This window comes from Peromyscus eremicus, chromosome 14 (genome assembly GCF_949786415.1).
Source record: "Peromyscus eremicus chromosome 14, PerEre_H2_v1, whole genome shotgun sequence".
In the NCBI taxonomy this organism is placed as follows: Eukaryota; Metazoa; Chordata; class Mammalia; order Rodentia; family Cricetidae; genus Peromyscus; species Peromyscus eremicus.
Window position 1 is genome coordinate 28,626,462 of NC_081430.1, and position 21,587 is coordinate 28,648,048.

Below are 21,587 nucleotides of genomic sequence, written 5' to 3' on the forward strand. Positions count from 1 at the left end.
ACTCTTACTACAACAGGCAATGAACCTTAACCACCAGCCTCACTTTGTCAAGCAAAAGTCTCTGCCCTGGAGGCCCATGTGTTGGAGGCTTGGTCACCAGTTTACAGCACCAGTGGGAGGAAAAAGGCCTAATAGGAGGTATTTTGATCCCTGAGGGCAGGCCCTAAAGGGAACTATACAACCAGTCTCCTTTCATCACTGCAAGCCTTGAAGGGAACTGCACAAAAAGTCTCCCTTCCTCACTGCATGCCCTAAAGGGAACTGTACAAAAAGTCTCCCTTCCTCACTGCAGCATCAAAACAGGCCTATAAAGCAACAGGGCCAAGGATCACAACCCAAAAGCTCTAAAATGATGAGCCAAAGTAAACCCTTTCTGTGTTGTGGCGAAGGAAATGTGACTAACACTTGGATGATGCCATTCTCCGTTCTGGACACTATACAGCTAAGGCACAAAGAAATAGAATAGATGTTTCTCAAAAAGTACAACAGTGGTTTGACTGTATTGGCCTTTCTCCTGAATTACCTCCACTAGTCTCCTCTTGATGTGACACAAGATCAGAGTAAACTCTCCATGACTCCATCCATAACCTGTTCTCTAGCTCAGCTGCCTTGCTGCTGTGCTGTGTTGCAAAACGTTCAGTGTGAGACTAACAGCTGGCTATACATGGTGAGGAAACTAATGTTGTGCTTCGTGCAATTGTCTAATTCAGTTATTCACTAGGACATTTTGATTTTTATTAGTGTTTCCCTTTTTAAAATATACCAGACAATTGCAGACGTTTGTGAAGGGAGATGTGAGATAGAAAAGAAGCCTAAACCTGCTAAGAACTCTTTAAAAAATTATAGTCCTGAGTCTTTTGTGCAGCAAAGGACAAAGAGAAAAGTCTTTTTTTCTCTCAATAAAAGATGCTTAGTGGGTTTTGTTGATAATGCAGAGCACACTATAAAATTCTAGTGTCATATGTGACAACCTATGACTCCAGCAACATGGAAAGAGCACTTTACTACAAATCACAGCCACTGCCCAAGTACATACACCAGAGACTTCAGCTTTTAGAATCTCAAAACAATAGGGCACCTATGAAGACAAAGTAAAGGTCAGGTGGTGGTGCACACCTTTTATCCCAGCACTCTAGAGGCAGAGGCAGGCAGATATCTGTGAGTTTGAGGCCAGCCTGGTCTATAGAGCTAGTTCCAAGACAGCCAAGGCTGTTACACAGTGAAATCCTGTCCCAAAAACCCAAATAAATAAATAAAGACTATTTCAGAATACAACTTACTATCCACAGAAGGAAAGCTTACATGGTTGGTCAGATCCCAGATACACCAACATATAAAATTACAGTCAGTAAAATGCTAGAGCAAAATGCAACTAGGAAATAGAGACACTCCTATTTGAGAGTACATTGCTAGAACTACGGAGTCAGCACAATGGACAAGGCTTGAGTATGATCACCAACACAAGAAAGGTTTAAAAAAAAGAAAAAGACATTTAAAACAGTGCACTGACTCAAAGCACTGGCTCCATGCCACATGATGCTAGGAGGTGTGTGCAATAAACTGGAAACAGCTTTTGTATTCAGGTTGGAGGCCCAGGAATGTATATGGATCTATTGAAAGTGATAGTCAAGGAAATTTTTCTGCTATAAATACATCCCGTTGTTTTAAAGAAGCACAAGTAAGATTCTTAATCATTTTTCCCCATCTAGAATCAAAGGCCCAGGGAGGACCTGTGCCAGCCTTGGTGGCAACAGTGTTCCATCACTGGTGGCTGTCCAAGGTTAAAGCTCATTTGAAAAGACATATTGAATATCACAACACCGCTTTCTTCACTAAGAGGTGTTGGGAGAAGGGGGTGATCATAGGTTGGAGAAATCTAGACAATACTGCAAAAGTAGCTAATTCCAACCAAGCTCACCTGTGACACCTGAGGGAAAGGTTAAAGGCAGCTCTCTTGGTAGCTAACAGAGAATTCTCAACCATGTGTTTAAGTTGAAGAGAGAATAAAAAAGTACAGGATAGAGTTTACAAGGTAAAAATGAAATGTTAAGAACTGCTTACGCCTATAGTTCCAGGATATGAGAGTAAGTTTAAGGACAGTCTACATAGTGATATTAAACTGAAATTAAAACAGAAAATAGAAGCCAGAGTAAAGATTAATCACACACACTAGAATAATAGGAAGCTCCAGACCAGCCAAGGCTATACAGAGACTCTATCTCAAAACAAAAACAAAATTCATAGAATTAGTAACATAAAATTAATTTCCACACTATTCCACATCACAAAAATAATAGGTAGCATAACTATCATTCATTTTCAAGGAAGTGAGTAGAACACTTCTATTCACTAGTTCATACTTTGACTTAGTTCTTCATACAGTTCTCCCACCCACTGTCTGTGCTTTAAAGGACATTTACTACAAAGGAAAGCTGACAATGTCCTCTTCTTACCAGTCGAATGAGTTGTCTGTCCAGCCATCTAAGCACATCTGGCCCTTCCTCTGTTTCTGCTCTGTATATTGCCAGCCGGGCCATGAGAATGGCAGCTGCTTCCTGGTCAAAAGATGCAGCAATGTTTTGGATTTGCGTTTGAGCATCTGCCCAGCTAAAGAAATAAGAAAGCACAGAAACAGAAATGAATTATATCATAATACCACAGTTGGCTACCACACAGAGCTACACTTAGAGAATACAGAATGCCTCCTCAACATTTCAAAATTCTAATACTACACAGATTAATTAGCATTATTAAAACATCACAAATAGCTGTTCATTACACTGATTTTCGTAAAAAAAAAAAAAAAAACCTTAATATATTTTCTAAAATAACTCTAAAGGAACTTCTCCAAACATATTCTTTAAGACATCAAGATTTTGATAAGTAAATAGAATGGGTCAGGAGGATGGCTCAGTGGGTAGACACACCAGCACAAAGACCTACAACCTCAGTTCAAGTACCAGGTCCCACAATGTGGCAGGAGAAAACTGACTCCTAAGAGCCCTCCTCTGACCTCTATTCGCCTACAGTGACCTGCACATGTGCACATATAAATAACAAATCAAGATCGTTTTTAATAAATAGCATCAGTGAATGTGTATGATGTAGAAATCCTGATGGTGACATCATTCCTAAGAATTCTTTTTACATAAAAAAGTCCATACACATAAATACATACTATATAGAGAGAATACCATATACATGTGTATAGACAAATACTAATTTCTATCAGTCTTTAACTTTTTATTGATTCTTTGTGGAGTTCATATCATGCACCCCAATCCCACCCATCTCCCTGTCCCTTTGTATCTGCCCTCTGCCCTTGCAACCTCCCCCAAAAATAATTTTTTTTTAAAAAAAGATAAAACATACATACAAACAAACATAAATCTCATCATGGAAGCTGTAGCGTGTCACTGTGAGTCACACAGTATAACCTTTAGTCCAGACATCTTTACTTGCAAATGTTCATTTCAATAAACCATTGGTCCAGTTCGAGACCTCTGGCTCCTGCTACATTGTCAATACTGGATCCTCACTGGGACTCCTCTTGGATATCCTGTTGTTGCTCTGTCTCTTGGAGATCCTGCAGCTTTGGATCTGCAGGACTGGCCCCCTCTCATGCTCCAGCAGTTCATAAGTGGGATGGATGTTGGAGCTGGTCAACTCATAGCTCTGACTCTGGGCCTGTATGGTAGCTAAATTGGTCAGACTGCCAGCTCTCCCACACCTTCACCACCAAGGTGAGCTCTCTAGTGCTGCCCCAGCTAGCTCACTCATGATGCAGGCAGCAAGGGGTGGGGCCAGTTCTCCCACTCTCATGCCCTCAGGGCCAGCTCACATGTACCCACACCACCAGGACCACCAGCTCTATTGTACTGCCCAGATGAGGTAAGGGGCCACTCTTCTGCTCTCCCAATCTCATGTCCCCGAGTGGTGCAGCTGGTGAGGGTCAGGGCCACCTCTCCCACTCTAGTGTTCCCAAGGCCAGCTCTCTGGCCTGCCCCAGGTGGCGAGTGGGGGGAGGGCATTTTTCTTACCCATGTCACTGCATGGCAGTATTAGTCTTTATCTTACTACATAATTCTATGTTGAATTTTATCATATTCAATTTTAGAAAAGCAAAAACTTAAAATATAAAAATAAAGGTTTTATTCTCAACTGTGGTAAACAAAACATCAGAATTTTATTCTCATTAGTCTTTAGTTCTATCATCAGTGATAAAAATCCCATATCTAAAACTGCTTTCTACTCTTCTCTTTCCCTGTTAATACACTGACCAAGACAGATCAAAAGTTAAGTGAGGGACTTCAACCTGACAGTACAAGCCTATAATCCCAAAACCTGGGAGTTAGAGACAGAAAGATCAGGAATTCAAAGTCAGACACAGCTGTACAGCAAATCTGAGGCCAGCCTGAGATACATGAGACCCTGTCTTTAAGAAACAAAAGAGGTTAAGCAAAATCATGGAAAGCAGTAGTAAGTCTCCTCAAAAATTGAAAACTACCACACCTGGGGCTGGAGAGACTGTTCAGCAGTTAAGAACGCCTGCTTCCCTGCCAGAGAACTTGAGCTCAGTTCCCAGTACCCATATCTAGGACTCATGTTTGCCTATAATTCCAGCTCCAGCATGATGCCCTCTTCTTACCTCCACAGATACCTACATACCTACATGCACATATTCCCACAGACACACAAGCACATACATAATTCAAAAATACAAATATTTTTTAAAAAAACTTTCATATAATCCAGCTAAACCACTCTCAAAGAATCAGTCAGCCCTTAGGGGAGACACCTACACATCTGTGTCTACTATGTATTCTCATTACATTACGTAACCAACTTAAGCACCCATTAATGAATGGATGGACAAAGAAAACGTCACACTGAGCACAGTGGTGGAGGCCTATGATCCTAGGACATAAGAAGCTGAGGCAGGCTGGACTTAGTGATTGCATGCCTCTAACCCCAGCCTGATCTACATAGTGAATTCCAGAACAGTCAGAACTACATGGAGGTCAGGGAGGGGGCTGACAAGGGAGATCACTGCAAACTTCAGACCACCCTGAGCTACAGAGGAAAAAGGAAAAAGAAGGAAGGGGTTGAAAATGTGGCCTTAGAAAAACTACAGAGATTTATCCACTGTAAAGGAGAATGAAAATACACCAGGAAAATGGGTAACTAGAGAGCCATCATGTTAATCAAAGTAAGTCAATCTCATAAAGACAAGTATTGCATTTCCTTCCATACATGGGATTAGGAGGGTCAGTAACAGACAACAGTAAAAGCAGGACTATCACAGACGAGGAAGGGATTGGGAAAAGGGAGAGCAAGAAAGGAAAACAAGAAGGACATGACCAAAGGTCATAAGGAAACCCAACACTCTGTACAAATTACATACGCTAATGAAGTGATGGGCTGGGCTGGGAAATGGCTCAGTAGATAAAGTGTTGGCTATGTAATCATAAGGATCTGCGTTCCAATCCCTAGCACCCATGTAAAAAGCTTGATGCCAAGGCAGACCTGAAACTCAGTGCTAGGAAAGCACAGACAAGCAGATCCCAGGGGCTTGCTGGCCACCAGTCTAGAGCAAACAGCAAGCTCAGGGTGCAGTAAGAGACATTTTGTATCGAGCACTAAAATGAAAAGTGATAGAAAATGATACTTGATGTTGACCTCTGGCTTCCACAAGATCATACATGCATGAGTGCACCTGTGCGCATACACACACACACATACACACATACACACACACACACACACACACACACACACTTATATACATACAGGGAAAAAAGATTTGAAAAAAATTAAAGTGAGAATCTCAGTCTGAGTGGTTGATATTACAAATAATGCATTACTGTGTAGGCCCTGCTGGCCTGGAGCTCATTATGTAACCTATCTCAGTTAAGGTTTTCATTGCTGTGAAAAGACACCATGACCACAGCAACTCTTAGAAGGAAAACATTTAATTGAGAGGGCTCGCTTACAGTTTCAGAGTTTCAGTCCATTATCATCATGATGGGGAGCATGGTGGCATGTAGGCAGACCTGGTGCAGGAGTTGAGAATGCTACAACTTGCAGGCAACAGGCAACAAGAAGTCAACTGTCTGTCACACTGAGGGAAGCTTGAGCAAATGAGACCTTAAAGCCTGCCTCTACAGTGACACACTTCATCCAACAAGGCTACTCCTCCTAATAGTGCCACTCCCTTTGGGGGCCACTTTCTTCCAAACTACCACATAGCCCAAGGTGGCCTCAAACTCACAGAAATAGATCCGCCCGTACTTTGCTTCCCAAGTAAAGACACATGTTCAAGAAACATAATCTAGTCAAACTTCCTCTGGGTAGAACCAGTATTAGTTTTTATTTGCAATATTTCAAAGACATAATTTTTGGGTTTTTTCAATACTCCTGCTGATCCTAGTTGCAAAGTATCTGACTTTAAGCAAGCCTGGCCATCCTTTGTGTACTTCTTATGTGTGTGTGAGTTATCATCTTGTGCATGATCTTGTGGGGTGGAGTATATGCACTGTGTCCAGATGCCTGTGGAGACCAGAGGATAACCCCAGATCCCATCTTCAAAAACACCTTTCGTCTGCTTTGAGACAGTATCTCTTTGGCTTGGTGCTCACCAATTAGTCTAGACTATACAGCTCCAAGCCTTAAGGATACTCCTGCCTCTGCCCCCACACCCCCATACTGAGATTACAAGCACAGGACCATGTCTAGAATTTTCACATGGGTTCTGGTGATCAAACTCATGTATGGGCAAGGATTATACCCACTGACCTATTCCATAGTCCACACATTATATTTACTCTACATGTAATTTATTTTATACTGATATATTTAATTTTTTTCTGCCTTTTATTTTAAACTTCATTTTTATTTATGATGAAGCGCTATCGTAATTAGTCTTAACAATAAAAACCCAGAGTCAGATATCAAAGGTGAAAGCCAAAAGATCAGAGACACAGGGCAGCAGCTACTAGAAACTTACCTCTATGAATCCTCAGAAAGAATGGGGGGGGGGGGGCAGATCCTGTCTCCACCCACCTTATATTCCTATCTCTACCTTCCTAGTAGAAATCAAAGGCTTGAGTCTCCCATGTGCTGGGATCAAAAGCATGATCCTCCAAGTACTGGGATTAAAGGTGTGTGCCACCACTGCCTGGATTCTATGGTTAACTAGTGGCTAGCTCCACCCTCTGATCTCCAGACAAGCTTTATTTGTCAGAACACAAACAAAATATCACACAACAATATGTATGAGTGTGTATCTATATGTATGTATGTACACATGAATACATGAGTGCAGATGTCCACAGTGGTCAGAATGGGGTGTCAGGTCCCTTGGAGCAGGAGTTATAAGTGGTTGTAAACTGTCCAACCTGGGTACTGGGAACCAAACAATAGTCTTCTACAAGAGCAGCAAGCACTCTTAAATACTGAGTCATGACTTCAGCCCGGTGATTTGAGTAAGAATGGCCCCCATAGGTTCATATATTTGAAAGCTTGGTCATCAGAGAGTGGCACTACTTAGAGGGAGTAGGAAGTGTGGCCTTGTTGGAGTAGGTGTGACTTTATTGGAGGATGAGTCACTGGGGGTGGTAAGAGAGACCAGCTCCCTCTTATTCCCCCAGGGTACTCCTGAGCAGGGAGAAATGAGGAATATGTAGATAGAAATATAGAGGAGAGAGACAGAAAACACAGGATAGCCTCGGGAGGGCCTGGGTCCAAACCCACAAGATCCTTCTGTCTCTACTAAAGGGCTTTTTAAAGGAATGCCAAGGGTGGGCTTTGAAATTCCAAAGACAGTCCCAGTGGCTTTCCTTCATATAGCCTGTTGATCTGGATGTAGAACTCTTGGCTATTTTTCCAGGACCATGTGTGCCTGTGTGCTGCCGTGTTCCCTGCCATGCTGACAATGGACCACACCTCTGAAATATAAGCCAGCCCCAGGGAAATGTGTTCCATTATAAGAATTGCATGCTCATGTTATGTCATCACAGCAATAGAACACTGACTAAGGTAAGCCCCTTCCTCTATTTTTAATTTTCTTTCATTCAGCAATTTTAAAATTTTCCAGATAATCAATTAAAAAAACTTATCTCAGTGTACTGAAATATTAATAAGAAACAAAAAAACAGGGCAAATGAGGGTACGAACTATATAAGTTATTTTAATTTAATTGTAATATTTAGTGTTCATAGCTTAATACTTAAACTTTAATTTATACAATAAACTCCAGGACTAGAGAGATGGCTCAGCCATTAAAGGCTAGGCTCACTACCAAAATAAACTCCAAGAATAATGAAGCTGTTTAAATTAGCACTTTTCCATCTTAGTGAACCATAAGATTTAGCTGCTTTAAACTGAATTACAAAGGAAACATTTCTCCTGAAAATAAAATAGTTCAATAATGGAATGATGTTAGCAAGTAACAATGTGTATTTGTGTGTATGTTGGATAATTTTATGCCTGATAAACCAAGTAATAAAAAATAAGAACATGTGTTTTCAGTGGCCTTAAATAGTTTTGTTTTTGTAATAACTCACTTTTATTGTACTTAGTAAAAGCATTCATTCCAAAGGATGAGAAGAAAAACCACAACTAACCCTTCAACACAGACAGTTTGAAGAGCAGTCTACACCACACCATCATAGTGGATCAAGCCCCTAATAGCACCTAATCCACAAAGCAGGAACTGCATGATGGTATGATAAAAGAATTAGAGCATTAATAGCACATGGGAAATTATAGTTATAGACTAACTATAGTGTTATTATATCTGGATTGGCAGATATAATAATGTCTGCCAATCCAGATATAATGTCATTAATCATAGCACTATATTATTAAGTATATATGATATATACTTCACATATGTGTATGCATGTATAAAAGTGTATTGTACATATATATATATGTATATTAGTATCTACTAAATGCAATGTTTGATTCTCCCCCATGGGGATAAGATAAATAAAATTTGTTCACTTTTTTTGCTGTTGTTATTAATTTTGATTTAGGAGTGTGTATATGTAAACCTGTCTGTGTATGTGTGGGTGGGTGCCTGCAGAGGTCGTAAGAGGGCATTAGATCCCCTGAAACCAGAGTTATAGGCAGTTGTTAACTACCCAACACGGATGCTGGACTCTGAATTTGGGTCTTTTCCAACAGCAGCAAGTGCTCTTATCTGCTGAGCCATTCCTCTAGCCTGGTGTGTGTGTGTGTGTGTGTGTGTGTGTGTGTGTGTGTGTCAGTTTCATGTTTGCCAGGCTGGTCTCAAACTCCCTGAGAATGACCTACATCTCCTGATCCTCCTGCCTCTATCTCCTAAGTGCTGGGATTACAAGTTTGTGCCACCATATGTGGTCATAAAAAAACACAATTTAAGTGTGTGACTCTGGAGCACTCGTGTGCATGTGTGGTTGCACATTTGTGCACAAGGATATGGAAGGCAGGGAAGAATCCCAGGTGTTATCCTCAGAAGCCATGTACCTTGTTTTTTGAGACAGGATTTCTCACTGGCCTGGAGGTAACCAAATAGGCTAGGCTAGCAGGAGAGTGAGTCCCAGCAATTCACCCGTCTCCATCTCACAGAGCTGGGATTACACGTAGGTTCCACCACATCCAGCTTTTTTTCCCATGGGTTCTGGGGATCAATCTCAGGTCCTTATGCTTGCAAGGAAAGCATGTTACCAACTGGGCTATCTTCCCAACCCTGGGGAGTACTTTTTGTTTTGTTATGTTTTCAAGACAGTTTCTCTATGCAGCCCCGGCTGTTCTAGAAGTACTTTTTTTTAAAAAAAAAAAAACTACTATTAAACTTATAACTGACTATTCTACAAAATAAGCTAGGTTTGAAACAAATAAATCACAAACTCTGAATCATACATGTTTATTTTCTAGTGATAAATGTTAACCAAATAAGACACCCAGATTGAGAGTATGACCTACAATAGTTTTATACATAATTAAACCTCTAATAAAATAAAATAAAAACTTACTTCCTAGCAATTGTGGTCACTCGGATACGTCTCTGCCCACTTGAGTGCTGATACTGGGTGACAAACTGGACCGCACCTCGTCCTCCTTGAGGAATTGGAGCATTATGCTGTATAAAAATAAAGAAGTAAGAACAAAATCTAAAATCTACTAACAACAAAAAGCAAAACCTACTATGGCCATGTCACAGTATCAAAGACTACATATTTTCTAGCACTAAAAAAATCATTCTAGGGCAAGAGAAAGCCCAGGGGCTAAGAGATGGCTCAGATGTTAAGAGCACTGGCTGTCCTTCAAGAGGACCCAGGTTCAGTTTCCAGAATGCACATGGCAGCTCACAATCATCCATTACTCCAACTCTAGCCATCTAATGCTCTCTTCTGGACTCTCAGGCACCAGGCACACATGTGGTGCACATGCATACATTCAAGCAAAACATACATAAAATAAATTTCACACACATAAAATAAATATAAAATAAAGCCCAGTGTCAGATGCTATGGTGGTTTGAATGAAGATGGTCCCCATAGGCTCATAGGGTGTAGCACTGTTGGGAGATGTGGCCTTGTTGGAGGAAGTATGTCACTGGAGATGGGCTTTGAGATTTCTGGAGATGGGCTTTGAGATTTCTGGAGATGGGCTTTGAGATTTCTGGTGCTCAAGCTAGGCCCAGTGTCACTCTCTCCTCCTGATATCTGCCAATCCAGATGTAGAACTCTCACCCACCTCTCCAGAACCATGTCTGCCTGTATGCCACCATGCTTCCCACCATGACAATAATGAACTAACCCTCTGAACTGTAAGCCACCCACAATTAAATAGTATTATTTTCTAGTGATAAATGTTACCCAAATAAGACACCCAGATTGAGTAGTAGTATGTGTCTAACTAAGACAGAAGTCTTCACTACAGAGCCCAATAAATATTTAAAGAACTGTCAGAACACAGTCCATGAACAAAGCTAGGTGAGACTTCTGAGACCTTGTGAGAAAACAAGACAGAAGTCTTGTAATCTCTGTTCCTCCATAACTTGGGCTGTTCCTGGAATGTGCTTTGCTGACCCTCCCAAATGTAGGGGATAAGAGTGGATTCATTTAAATGATGCACTACAGCTGGCTATCATCTGTTTATATGCCTCTATGGAAAACATGATTTTGCCACATGCAGCCTGTCCTTGTCATTGTACAGTTTACTCAGGTGACTCTTCTTAACCCTCAGAGTATAAACTGTCTGATGCTCTGAATAAAGTTGGCTATTGTATGAGACTTTAGTCTGCCTCATTTTTAGGCCCCCACTCTCCCTGGTTCACACTGCTAACTACAGCAGCAACAAAGAACTAATACTAATCTTCTCAGAGTGGGATTCTTCCTATGGAGTGGTTCAACACATGCAAATGAATAAATGATATGATAGTACTATATCAATAAAGTGTAAAACAAAAGGCATATGACGTCACCTCAATAGATGCAGAAAAGGCATTTGGTAAAATTCAGCACTCTTTAATAAGAATGATAAACACATTATGTATAGAAGAATTCTACTTCAACATAACAAAAGGCCATGCATTTAAAAAGGCCACAAATGACATCACACCTTAGTAGGAGAAAATGAGCTTCTCTCTAATGTCTAGAATAAAATAAGGATTCCTATTTTTACCAGTCACTAAACATTGTACTACATAAAGTCCTAGGCACAAAATCAGGCAAGAAGAAGAAAACAGAGCATCGAAATTGGAACAGGAAGTCAAACTGTCACTAAAATAACACAACCTGTCTCTCACATAGAGATCTCTACACATTCACTAAAAATATTAAAAATCATGAAAAAAAATAAGCTCTTTTTAATGTTGGGAGAGGGAGAAGCTGGAGATAAGACAGCAATTAAGAGTAAATACTGTGGGTTTTCCCTGACCCCCCTGGTTCCTACAATTCCTCCTCCCTCTCCTCAGCAAGACTCCCAAGCATGGGCCAAAAGATCCAATGGATCTCTGAATCTGCCTCCATCAGTCACTGGATGAAGGCTCTCCGATGACAACGGGGATTGTCACCAATCCAATCACAGGGGATGGCCAGTTCAGGCTATGCATCTACTGCTGTCAGGAGTCTTAGCTGGGCCATCCTTGTAGCTCTGAGTTTCCTGGCATCAGGCTTCTACCTGACCCCATTAAGCCCCCCTTTCCAGTCATGTCTCTCAGCACTCTTCCCTCTGTCCACCCCACAACCCAATCCCTCAAGTTCCCATGCCCACCCTGTCCCAGTTCCCCTGCAGATCTCCTGTTTCCACTTCCCAGGCAGATCCATATGTCCCCCACTCAGGCCCTCCTTGTTACCCACCCTGTCTGGAAACCGCTGCCTGGCTCATGGGAACTCACAGAGTCTGAAACAACAACCAGGGAGCTTTCGTGGGACTGACCTAGGCCTTCTGCACATATGTGACAGTTGAGTAGCTTGGTCTACTTGTGGGACTCCTGGCAGTGGGAGCAGGGGCTGTCCCTGGTGCTTTGACTGCCTCTTGGGAACCCGTTCCTCATGCTGGATTGCCTTGCCCAGCCTGAATACAGGGGGAGGTGCTTGGTCTTAAGGCAGCTTGATATGCCATGCTTTGCTGATGCCCATAGGAGGCCTGGCCCTTCCTGAGCAAATATGGAGGAGAGGTGGATGAAGGGGGAGGGGAGAGGGGAGAGGGGAGAGGGGAAGAAGTGGAAGGAGAAGAGGGAGGAGAGGCTGCGGTAGGGATGTAAAATAAATTAATTTTTTTAAAAAAAGATTACCTTGTTACAGTAAGCTGACACAAGGAGGCAATAAATTTTATTTTGATTGGGGGAAAAAAAGAATGAATACTGGCTGGGAAGTGGTAGTGCACGCCTTTAGTCCCCGCACTCAGGGGGCATAGGCAGGCTGATCTCTGAGAGTTCGAGGCCAGAGTGGTCTACAAAGAGAGTTCCAGAACATCCTGGGCTGTTACACAGAGAAACCTTGTCTCAAAAAAACAAAACAAAATAAAACAAAAACAATCAAAAAAGTGAATACTGCTCTTGCAGAGGACTCGAGTTTCATTTCAGAACCCACACTAGACGGCTTACAACCACCTGTAACTATCGCAGCAGGGAATCTGATGTCTCTGGCTTCTGTGGGCTCTTGTACACATAGGCACAAAACCACACACACACACACACACACACACACACACACACACACACACACAACTTTAAAATAAATTAAACAAAAAAAACCAGGGAAGTTATGATATGCCTATAATCTAGCACTTGAAAGGAGGAGGATCAGAAGAAGTTCAGAAGTTCAAGGCCATCATCAGCTACACAGGGAATTCAAGGCATCTTGGCTACATAAGACTCTAGCTAAAAAAATCCACAACACTGTCATACATACCAAACTCTCTGAAATGGAAATCAAGGGCTGACATAGAGAGCTCAATGGTGGAACATCTACCTAGCCAGAGTAAAAACCTGGTTCATTCCCTAGCACTGCTGAGGGAAGGAGGGAGGGATGGAGGGAGGGATGGAGGGAGGGAAATGGGGAGAGGAAGAGGAAATAATCACATTTACAACAGTGAAAAAATACCTATTTTTAAATCCAAACAAAGGTGAAAGAAATTAAATAAATAGAAAGATATCTTTGTCCATTGACAGGAAAATCAGTATTGTTAAAATGTCCACACTACCCAATTCAATCTACAGATTTACTGCCAATCTATCAGACTACTAATGACACGGTTCACAGAACTAGAAAATAAATCCTCCAATTCATATGAAAGATTCAGTTCTAAGTTTAGTGTTTGTTTACCTTTCAGTATTAAAAATCAGGCAGTCAGCCAGACAGGGTGGAACATGCTTTGAACCCAGCACTTGGGAGGCAGAGACAGGCAGAGCACTAAGAATTCGAGGCCGGTCTGTTCTACATAGTGAGTTCCAGAGAGCCAGAGCTACATACTCTGTCTCAAAATACCAAAAACATGGTTTTTTAAATGTAAGCAGTCATACCTGATTAACAACTTCAAAATACATGGCTAAGGTTGTAGTGGGACTGAGTCCACATATCTTCCACTGACAAGTGCCACCTGTTCCAATCTCCTATAAAAAAAAAAGACAGGGTGCTTGGAAGCTAAAGAACATTATTTATTAATTTATAGGAAGAAGAAAAGCAGGGATAAGCCTCCAGTAAGAAAAAGCACACAGCTTTCAGATTTATTCAATAAATCTTTTTTTTTTTGGAGCTGAGGATCAAACCCAGGGCCTTGTGCTTGCTACGCAAGCGCTCTACCACTGAGCTAAATCCCCAACCCTCAATAAATCTTAAGAGCTTAAAAATTTTAACACCATATCACCAACATATAATTAAATACAATTAAGCATTTTGCATGACAAAAACATTAAGATTATTAAATGGTTTGCTAAGTAAATGAAAAGGATACAAGGTTTTTTGAAGCATGCACTATTTAACAAGTGATTAACCAGTAACATTACCTTTCCACCCAACTTTCCTATCTGTGTCAAGGGATCCTATATATATGCATATATGACTAGGTCCTCTGCATCAGAATTAAAAGCATTCTAAATGCCAAGAAAATGCAGACACAAATCTTTACCACACAAACTGCATATAAACTGATTTTTTGCTTTGTCATTTTTGAAAGCTGATTGTCTATTTTGTGCTGTCTTATCATCCTATCTACAACTACATGACTGTAATTTTACAATGCATTACAGTCTCTCAACATGCAGAGAAAAAGAGGGGATTGAAACCTAAATTTCTCTGATTTGGTTGTTCTGTTGTTAATTATGGTGACTGGTGGCAGTGTATGAGAAAGAACAACCACACATGGAAGTGTGCGACAGAAGCTCAACCACATACAACAGTTGAAAAGGAAAATCACAGGCTTCCATGACGGGCCTGTCTTTGTGCTAGCCTAGAAATTAACTGTGTTTTTTAGAACAAACATTACTTACGTTTTCAGACACGCAGGGTCCTTTAGAGTTAAGAGACACACAGGGTCCAATAGCTCCTGAAATCTTTATTTCCCTTGAGGTCTGTAAAAAAGAACACGGTACATTTGGTTTCCTCAAAGATAAAGTCAGGGCTTGAAAGATGGCTGAGTGGATAAAGGTACTTGCCACCAACCCTGACCACCTGAGTTTAAATCCCAGGAACCACGTGGTAGGCAGAAAAAACCAACTCCTCTAAGGTGTCCTCAGATCTCCATACAAGCATCATAGCATGAGCATGTGCTCACACACATACACACACACACACACACACACACACACACACACACACACACATTAATAAATAATAAAAATCTTAGTAAGTTCAGATGTTTATAAGTGTTTAAGAATATAAGACATCCTTCCATATTTAAAACTCGAAAGTCAGTGAAGACTCAGGTATGGTGGGTCTTTAATTCCAGCACCTGGAGGCAAAGACAGGTGAATCTATGTGAGGCTGATGCTAGCCTGGTGTTTGTAAGAAGTTCTAGGACAGCCAGGACTACACAGAAAAATCCTGTCTCAAAAACAAGACAATGAAAATATGCTAAAATTAAAAATAATTAACGATTAGGCTCTAATTAAATTCCAGTCTTCTATTTCCACCAGCCATAGGAGGACTCCATGTGGGAATCCGACCATGCTTTCAAAGTCATGCCATGCCTTAAATTCAAACTGCATACATCAAAATCCTTGGCTTCATCTAATGCTTCTCCATAGAAAATTCTGTCTGTAATATTGATCTCTTTTTTTATTATCTTATGTGTAGGAATGTTTTGCCTGTATGTATATCTATACATCATATACATGTCTAGTGCCCACAGATACAAGGCAGCACTAGATGACTGGAAACAAGAGTTACAGGCAGTTATGAGCTGATGCTGGAAATCAAATTTGAGTCCTCTGGAAGAACAGCCAGTGCTCTTAACCACTGAGCCATCTCTCTAGCCCCAAGATTAGTCTCTTCCCAGTTTCTCCTGCTACCAAATGTAAGCTATTACATTGTCTTGTAACTAAAAATTAGAAAACACTGGGACTGTAGCTCAGTGACAGAGCACTGGCTAAGCACTGAAAAGGTCCTAAGGTTTAATTCCCAAGACTGGAGGGGAAAAAAAAAAAAAAACTACTTTGCTGGGCATGGCAGCACATGCCATGAATTCTAACACTGGGATACAGAGTCAGGTGGAGCTCTATGAATCTGAGGCCAAGCTGGCATACATAGTGAGTTCCAGGCCAGCCAGGCTATACAGTGAAATGTGGCTCTTCATTAACCCTCAAATGACAGATACATGTATCTACAATCTACAAGCAGCTCACATAATTAATACTATGGTTCTAATATTTCAACACAAACTGTCCACTCTCACCAGGCATTCTTCCCAAACATCTCATGTTGATGCTCGCCTCCAGGATTCTCCTCAATTTGGGCCACTGAATTACATTCATTTTCCTCTTATCTTTCAGAAAATAATACAAGCCACACTCCCCTGGTGTTTTATTTTCTGTTTTGAGACACAGAGTTTCTCTGTGTAGCCCTGGCAGTCCTTTATAAACCAGACAGGCCTCAAACTCACATATCCCCCTGCCTCTGCCTCCTGAGCCGCTATGCCCAGCTCTCGCTTCTCTTAAACTTCTACACCACTTTATTTTCTGCTGTTACTTCATTTGATCATATACATTAGCTTAGTCTCTCTCTCAAGACGAAATTTCCCTAATAATAAAACCTCTACCTTACAGATCCAATCACATCTCCACAATTTCTTACCATCATGCTGATTACATGATAAGAAATATTTAATGAAAATTCACAATCAGGGTTTTTGCAATATACATGTAATTAACACAAAGGCTTCCAAGTGTTTTAAGTCAATATTTGAAATTCATGATGGAATTTTACATACAACCAACACTAATCTCAAAACTAAAGAATAATTTCCTCTCAAGTTAGTTCATTTCTGCCATTATAAAAACTAACATATAGCTGGATAGTGGTGGTGATCGCCTTTAATCTCAGCAATGGGTAGGCAGAGGCAGCTGGATCTCTTTGAGTTCAAGGCCAGCCTGGTCTACAGAGCAAGTTCCAGGACAGCTAGGGCAACACAGAGAAACCCTGTCTTGAAAAAAAAGACAAACAAATAAACAAACAAAAAACTAACATATAAATTTAGGATAAAAATATAATGTGTAGTGCCAGGCAGAGTAGAACACACGTGCATCACAGCACCTGGAAAGCTGATGTCAGGAGTTAGAAGACAAACTGATGAGAACTTATCTCTAAAAAATGAAAATATATATCCAATATAAGTAACTTTACTTATATCTACTTTTCTAACCATTATTCAGAATGATCCCAGTCTCATGGGCTTTTAATGACAAACCTTTTTCTGGGAAACAAAATCTCTAATCCAAGGTCAAAAGTAACCAGTATTTTTAAAGTACATCTGAATTTGATTAATGTTTTAAAGTTACCATTAAGCCTACAATGTTCTCACTTGATAACATATCACACATGTCAAGTTTGGATTCTTACCTTTATTTCTAATGTGCCACCAAAGCCCATTTTAAACTGTCCATGTATATCTTTGGTGAACACTCTTTGAAAAGTTTGCTTGAATAAGGAAGTGTTGAAAGAGTCACCCATTACCATGTATCCTCTGCACAGGAAAAAGGCAAACACAACATAACAACACAATTAATTGGGCTCATGTATTACCTGAAAAAAATAAATTACTTACACTATGAACAAATAGTAAAAACATTTCCCCAAAACAAATGTAATTAACTCTATTTCTATTAATAATTCATTTAAAATACAATTACCTTTATTTATGTTATGTATATGGGTATGCACACAACACAGTGTGCACGTGAAGGTCTGAGAACACCTTTCAGGTACCAGTTCTCTCCTTCCACCATGTGGGTCCAAAGTATCTACCTCAGGGCCTCAGGCTAGCCATCCAGGCTTTTACCCACTGGTAAAAAAACTGGTTAACTGGTCCAGATTTTCTCCTTTCACACGCATCATCTAAGATTATCCGTGTTGTAAAATACTTGATAATGCATCGTGCATTAATGACTGCTCCTTTTCTCAGTAAGTATCCACAAAAGTTGTCTATACTTCTACTTCTCAAAGTGTGGTCCTTGGTCCAGCAACATTAACACCAACAACAACTCCATCTCAAACATACTAAAGAGCACTGGTTTTTTCACAAGAAACCCAAGATTTTGTACAAGTTAATACCTGAGAAGCTCTTGTCCATATCAGCTTCTTCCAACTCTCTCCTCCTGTTGTCTTTCTAATTCACTCTAGGTCAACTTTCATTGTTTTTAGTAAGATTCTCAATGACCTTTACAATGCTGAATTACTTAATCTCCATCCTGCATTATTTTGTATCTGTAATGGTTAGCACGGATGGCCATGGCCTTTACGTTATAGTATTTTTCCCCACTGAGTTCCTAGTTGTTTACATTTCCCTAGGTATATGTCTAAGAGAACACTGAATGAAGCTGAACCCCTACTTCACTTTTTTCAGCAATAAAAAGAAATACTGGCACATCATAAATGTGCATAAACTTAAAAAGCATGCTGAATAAAAGAAGCCCGTGGTGGGCTGGAGAGATGGTTGAGTGGTCAAGAGCACTGGTTTATCTTGCAGAAGATCCCAGTTCAGTTCCCAGCACCTACAAGGTGGCTCATAACCTCTGTAACTGCAATTCCAGGGGATCCAACTCTCTGTCTAACCTCCTTGGGCACCAGGCATACACACAGCACACATACATACATACATACACAAGACATTCATAAACATATTTTTTAAAGAAACCAATAGCAAACACCACTTACATGAAACATCCAGAAGAGGCAAGTAGTATTGCCTAGGGCAAGAGGATGGGGTGAGAAAGGAGAGAGGAATGGGAAGTGACAGGTAACAGGCAGAGTCTCTCCAGGGTCAGACAATTGTTCTAAATTCAATCACAATAATGGTCATATAATATGTGAATGTACTAAAACCTCATCAAACATTTTAAATGGATACATTTCATGATGTGCTGTTGCGGAATATTATTTTAACTAGGAAAAGATGTGTTACATTTGTTTATGCTGCATTTGTTTAATTGTGAAAAGATGTATTGCTAGTTTACCTTGCCTGTCTATGGCACCTGATAAAGAACTGAATAGCCAATAGCTAGGTAGAGAAAGGACAGGCAGGGCTGGCAGGAGAGAGAATAAATAGGAGGAGAAATCTAGGCACAGGAGAAGAGAGAAGGAGGAGAGAACGAGGGGAAAAGAGAGGCACATGCCCGGGGCCAGCCAGGCAGGCAGGCAGCTGCCAGACAGACAGACGCAGAAGAAGCAGGAAAAGTAGGACATACAGAAAGAAAAGAAAAAAGCCCTGAGGCAAAAAGTAGATAAAAAGAAACAGCTTAATTTAAATTAAAAGAGCTAAGCTGAAATGAGCCTAAGCTAGGCCAATCATTCATAATTAATCAGAAGTCTCTGGGTCATGGTTTGGGAGTCTCCACCATGGTTGGTGGACCAAAGAAAGCCTGCTACAATGTGCTATCTCAAAAACATTACTAAAACAACTAAGAAACTTTAGAATAAACTTTTTCCAAAGAACTTGTGCCTTTATAAGCCTGTCTTTTCAGAAAAAAAAGTGTAACATGAGCTCCAAAGAAGACGCAGCAGAGCTGTCAGGAATGTTGCCATAAAGCAGAAGACCATGAGTGAGTGTGTCGTTTCCTAAGCTCTCAGTGTTGGTTCACACTGTAAGCAGTCGTTATTAGATATGCACATACGTACCCAGTAAGGTTAGGGCAGCACTTCATCTCCAGGAGACCTGTCTGATCTAATGCACATGCGTAGATATCAATAACATGCCCAGTCGTAGCAGCTCGATTGGCCAGTGCTTCGAAGTGCTGGGAAAGATTTTAATAAAATCAAATATATAATCTAACTGTCCTAGAAATCTTTTTCCTATTAACAGATAAAATAATTTAATAGTAAAAGAACAACTCATTTACATATGATCTTGTCTCATTTAATTTCCTATAGTTTCATACAAATGATAAAATGACTTCTAAAAGTCTGACTTCCAGCTAGACATGTGGCAGATGTCAGAAATCCCATCACTGGGGAGACTCCAAAAGGAGCATCATGAGTTGCACTATATAGAAAGATTCTGTCACAAATAAATAAATGAGTAAGTAAAGTCTGATATTTTAACATTCTTTGACTTAAAAGCCATTATTTTTAGATATGTTCCTAAGTGAAACAAAACTAAAGAGGTATATATATATTGTCTTCTTCAACACAAACACAATAAAAAACCCAAGAGAATACAAAATTCTTTTTCCTAGCTAAATCCACAGGCAAGTAACAAATGTATCTGAAAAGAGAAAAAAAACCCTAACCCTAACCCTGACCCTAACTCTTACAGAAGATAAGCCAATCTAAAGCATGTTTTTGCAGCTTTAACAAAAAAATAAAACTGAGCTCAAATGGGAAACTCATTAGCAGACAAAAGCACTCACAGTGTCAAAAAATATGACATCAATTATTGTTAAAAATATAACAATGACCACCATAAACTATCAAATAGTACAGCAAAATTGAAGTAAAAATCTGAACTAAAAATAGTAACAACAATAATAATAATAACAAGGGCATCTCAAGCAGAAACAATACAAAGATTCAAGAATCATCATTAGTGAAATATACCTTTGCAAACCACCCCTAAAAATGTAAAGTTACAGAAATAGAAAACAATTCACAAGAAAACAACTGAATAAAAAATTACCTTAGTTCCCTTTTTAACATATTTGGCATTGTCCTTTTCAATGTCATGCCAGGATCTTATTGGAGTCTTTAATTCATCTCCAACCACCATTCCAGGCCCCTGGGTAGCAGGACCACCAATGAACATCATGATCCGAGCACCAGTGTTGGGGAAAGTACACTATTGGAGGAAAAGAACTCATTCAAAAAATGTAAAGGATAACAGAAAGCAGGTATATACACTCCTGTCTCAAATAAATAAATTCCCAGCACCACATGGCAGCTCACAACTCCCTGCGACCATAGCTCCAGAGTATATGACACCCTCGTCTGTCTTCCAGGGTCTGCTGCACACACAAGGTACACATGAACTCTCTCGCTATTTCTCTCCCTCCCTCCCAACCACCTTTACACACACACACACACACACACACACACACACACACACACACACTATTAATGAAAAAGACATCCTTCTCCAGGGAAGTGTAGTCTTCAACCCCCATCAAAGAAACTCCTCTTGCAGCAGAGACCATTACAGAAAACCACAAAGGATCAAAATGCAGAGTTGGTAGAGTCAGTCCCAACTGACACATCTACACCACACCTCCTGCACCTGAGGCTCAGGGATCATAGTGGAGGAGGAAGAAGAAAGATTTAATGAGCCAGAGGAACAGGAAGTTTGCTGTAAGATTGTGTCTCCTGTTGTGTAGCTTGGTCTGTTTGAGATGCCCCTAGCAGTGGGACCAGATCTATCCCTGGTGCATGAGCTGGCTTTTTGGATCCCAT

The 21,587-nt window shown here is 40.4% G+C and overlaps 1 protein-coding gene across 3 annotated transcripts in view; it reads right to left on the reverse strand.

Moving 5' to 3' along the window:
* Positions 1 to 21,587, reverse strand: part of LOC131924426 (protein transport protein Sec23A) — a 72,919-nt gene that overhangs the window by 32,523 nt on the left and 18,809 nt on the right. For all 3 annotated transcript variants that reach the window (XM_059279707.1, XM_059279706.1, XM_059279708.1), the window contains exons 8-14: positions 20,821 to 20,979; positions 19,824 to 19,939; positions 17,550 to 17,673; positions 14,984 to 15,064; positions 14,018 to 14,107; positions 10,020 to 10,126; positions 2,454 to 2,607 (exon numbers count right to left, since the gene is read on the reverse strand). In XM_059279707.1, the coding sequence (XP_059135690.1) occupies positions 2,454 to 2,607; positions 10,020 to 10,126; positions 14,018 to 14,107; positions 14,984 to 15,064; positions 17,550 to 17,673; positions 19,824 to 19,939; positions 20,821 to 20,979 (831 nt within the window). The remainder of the gene's footprint in view (positions 1 to 2,453; positions 2,608 to 10,019; positions 10,127 to 14,017; positions 14,108 to 14,983; positions 15,065 to 17,549; positions 17,674 to 19,823; positions 19,940 to 20,820; positions 20,980 to 21,587) is intronic.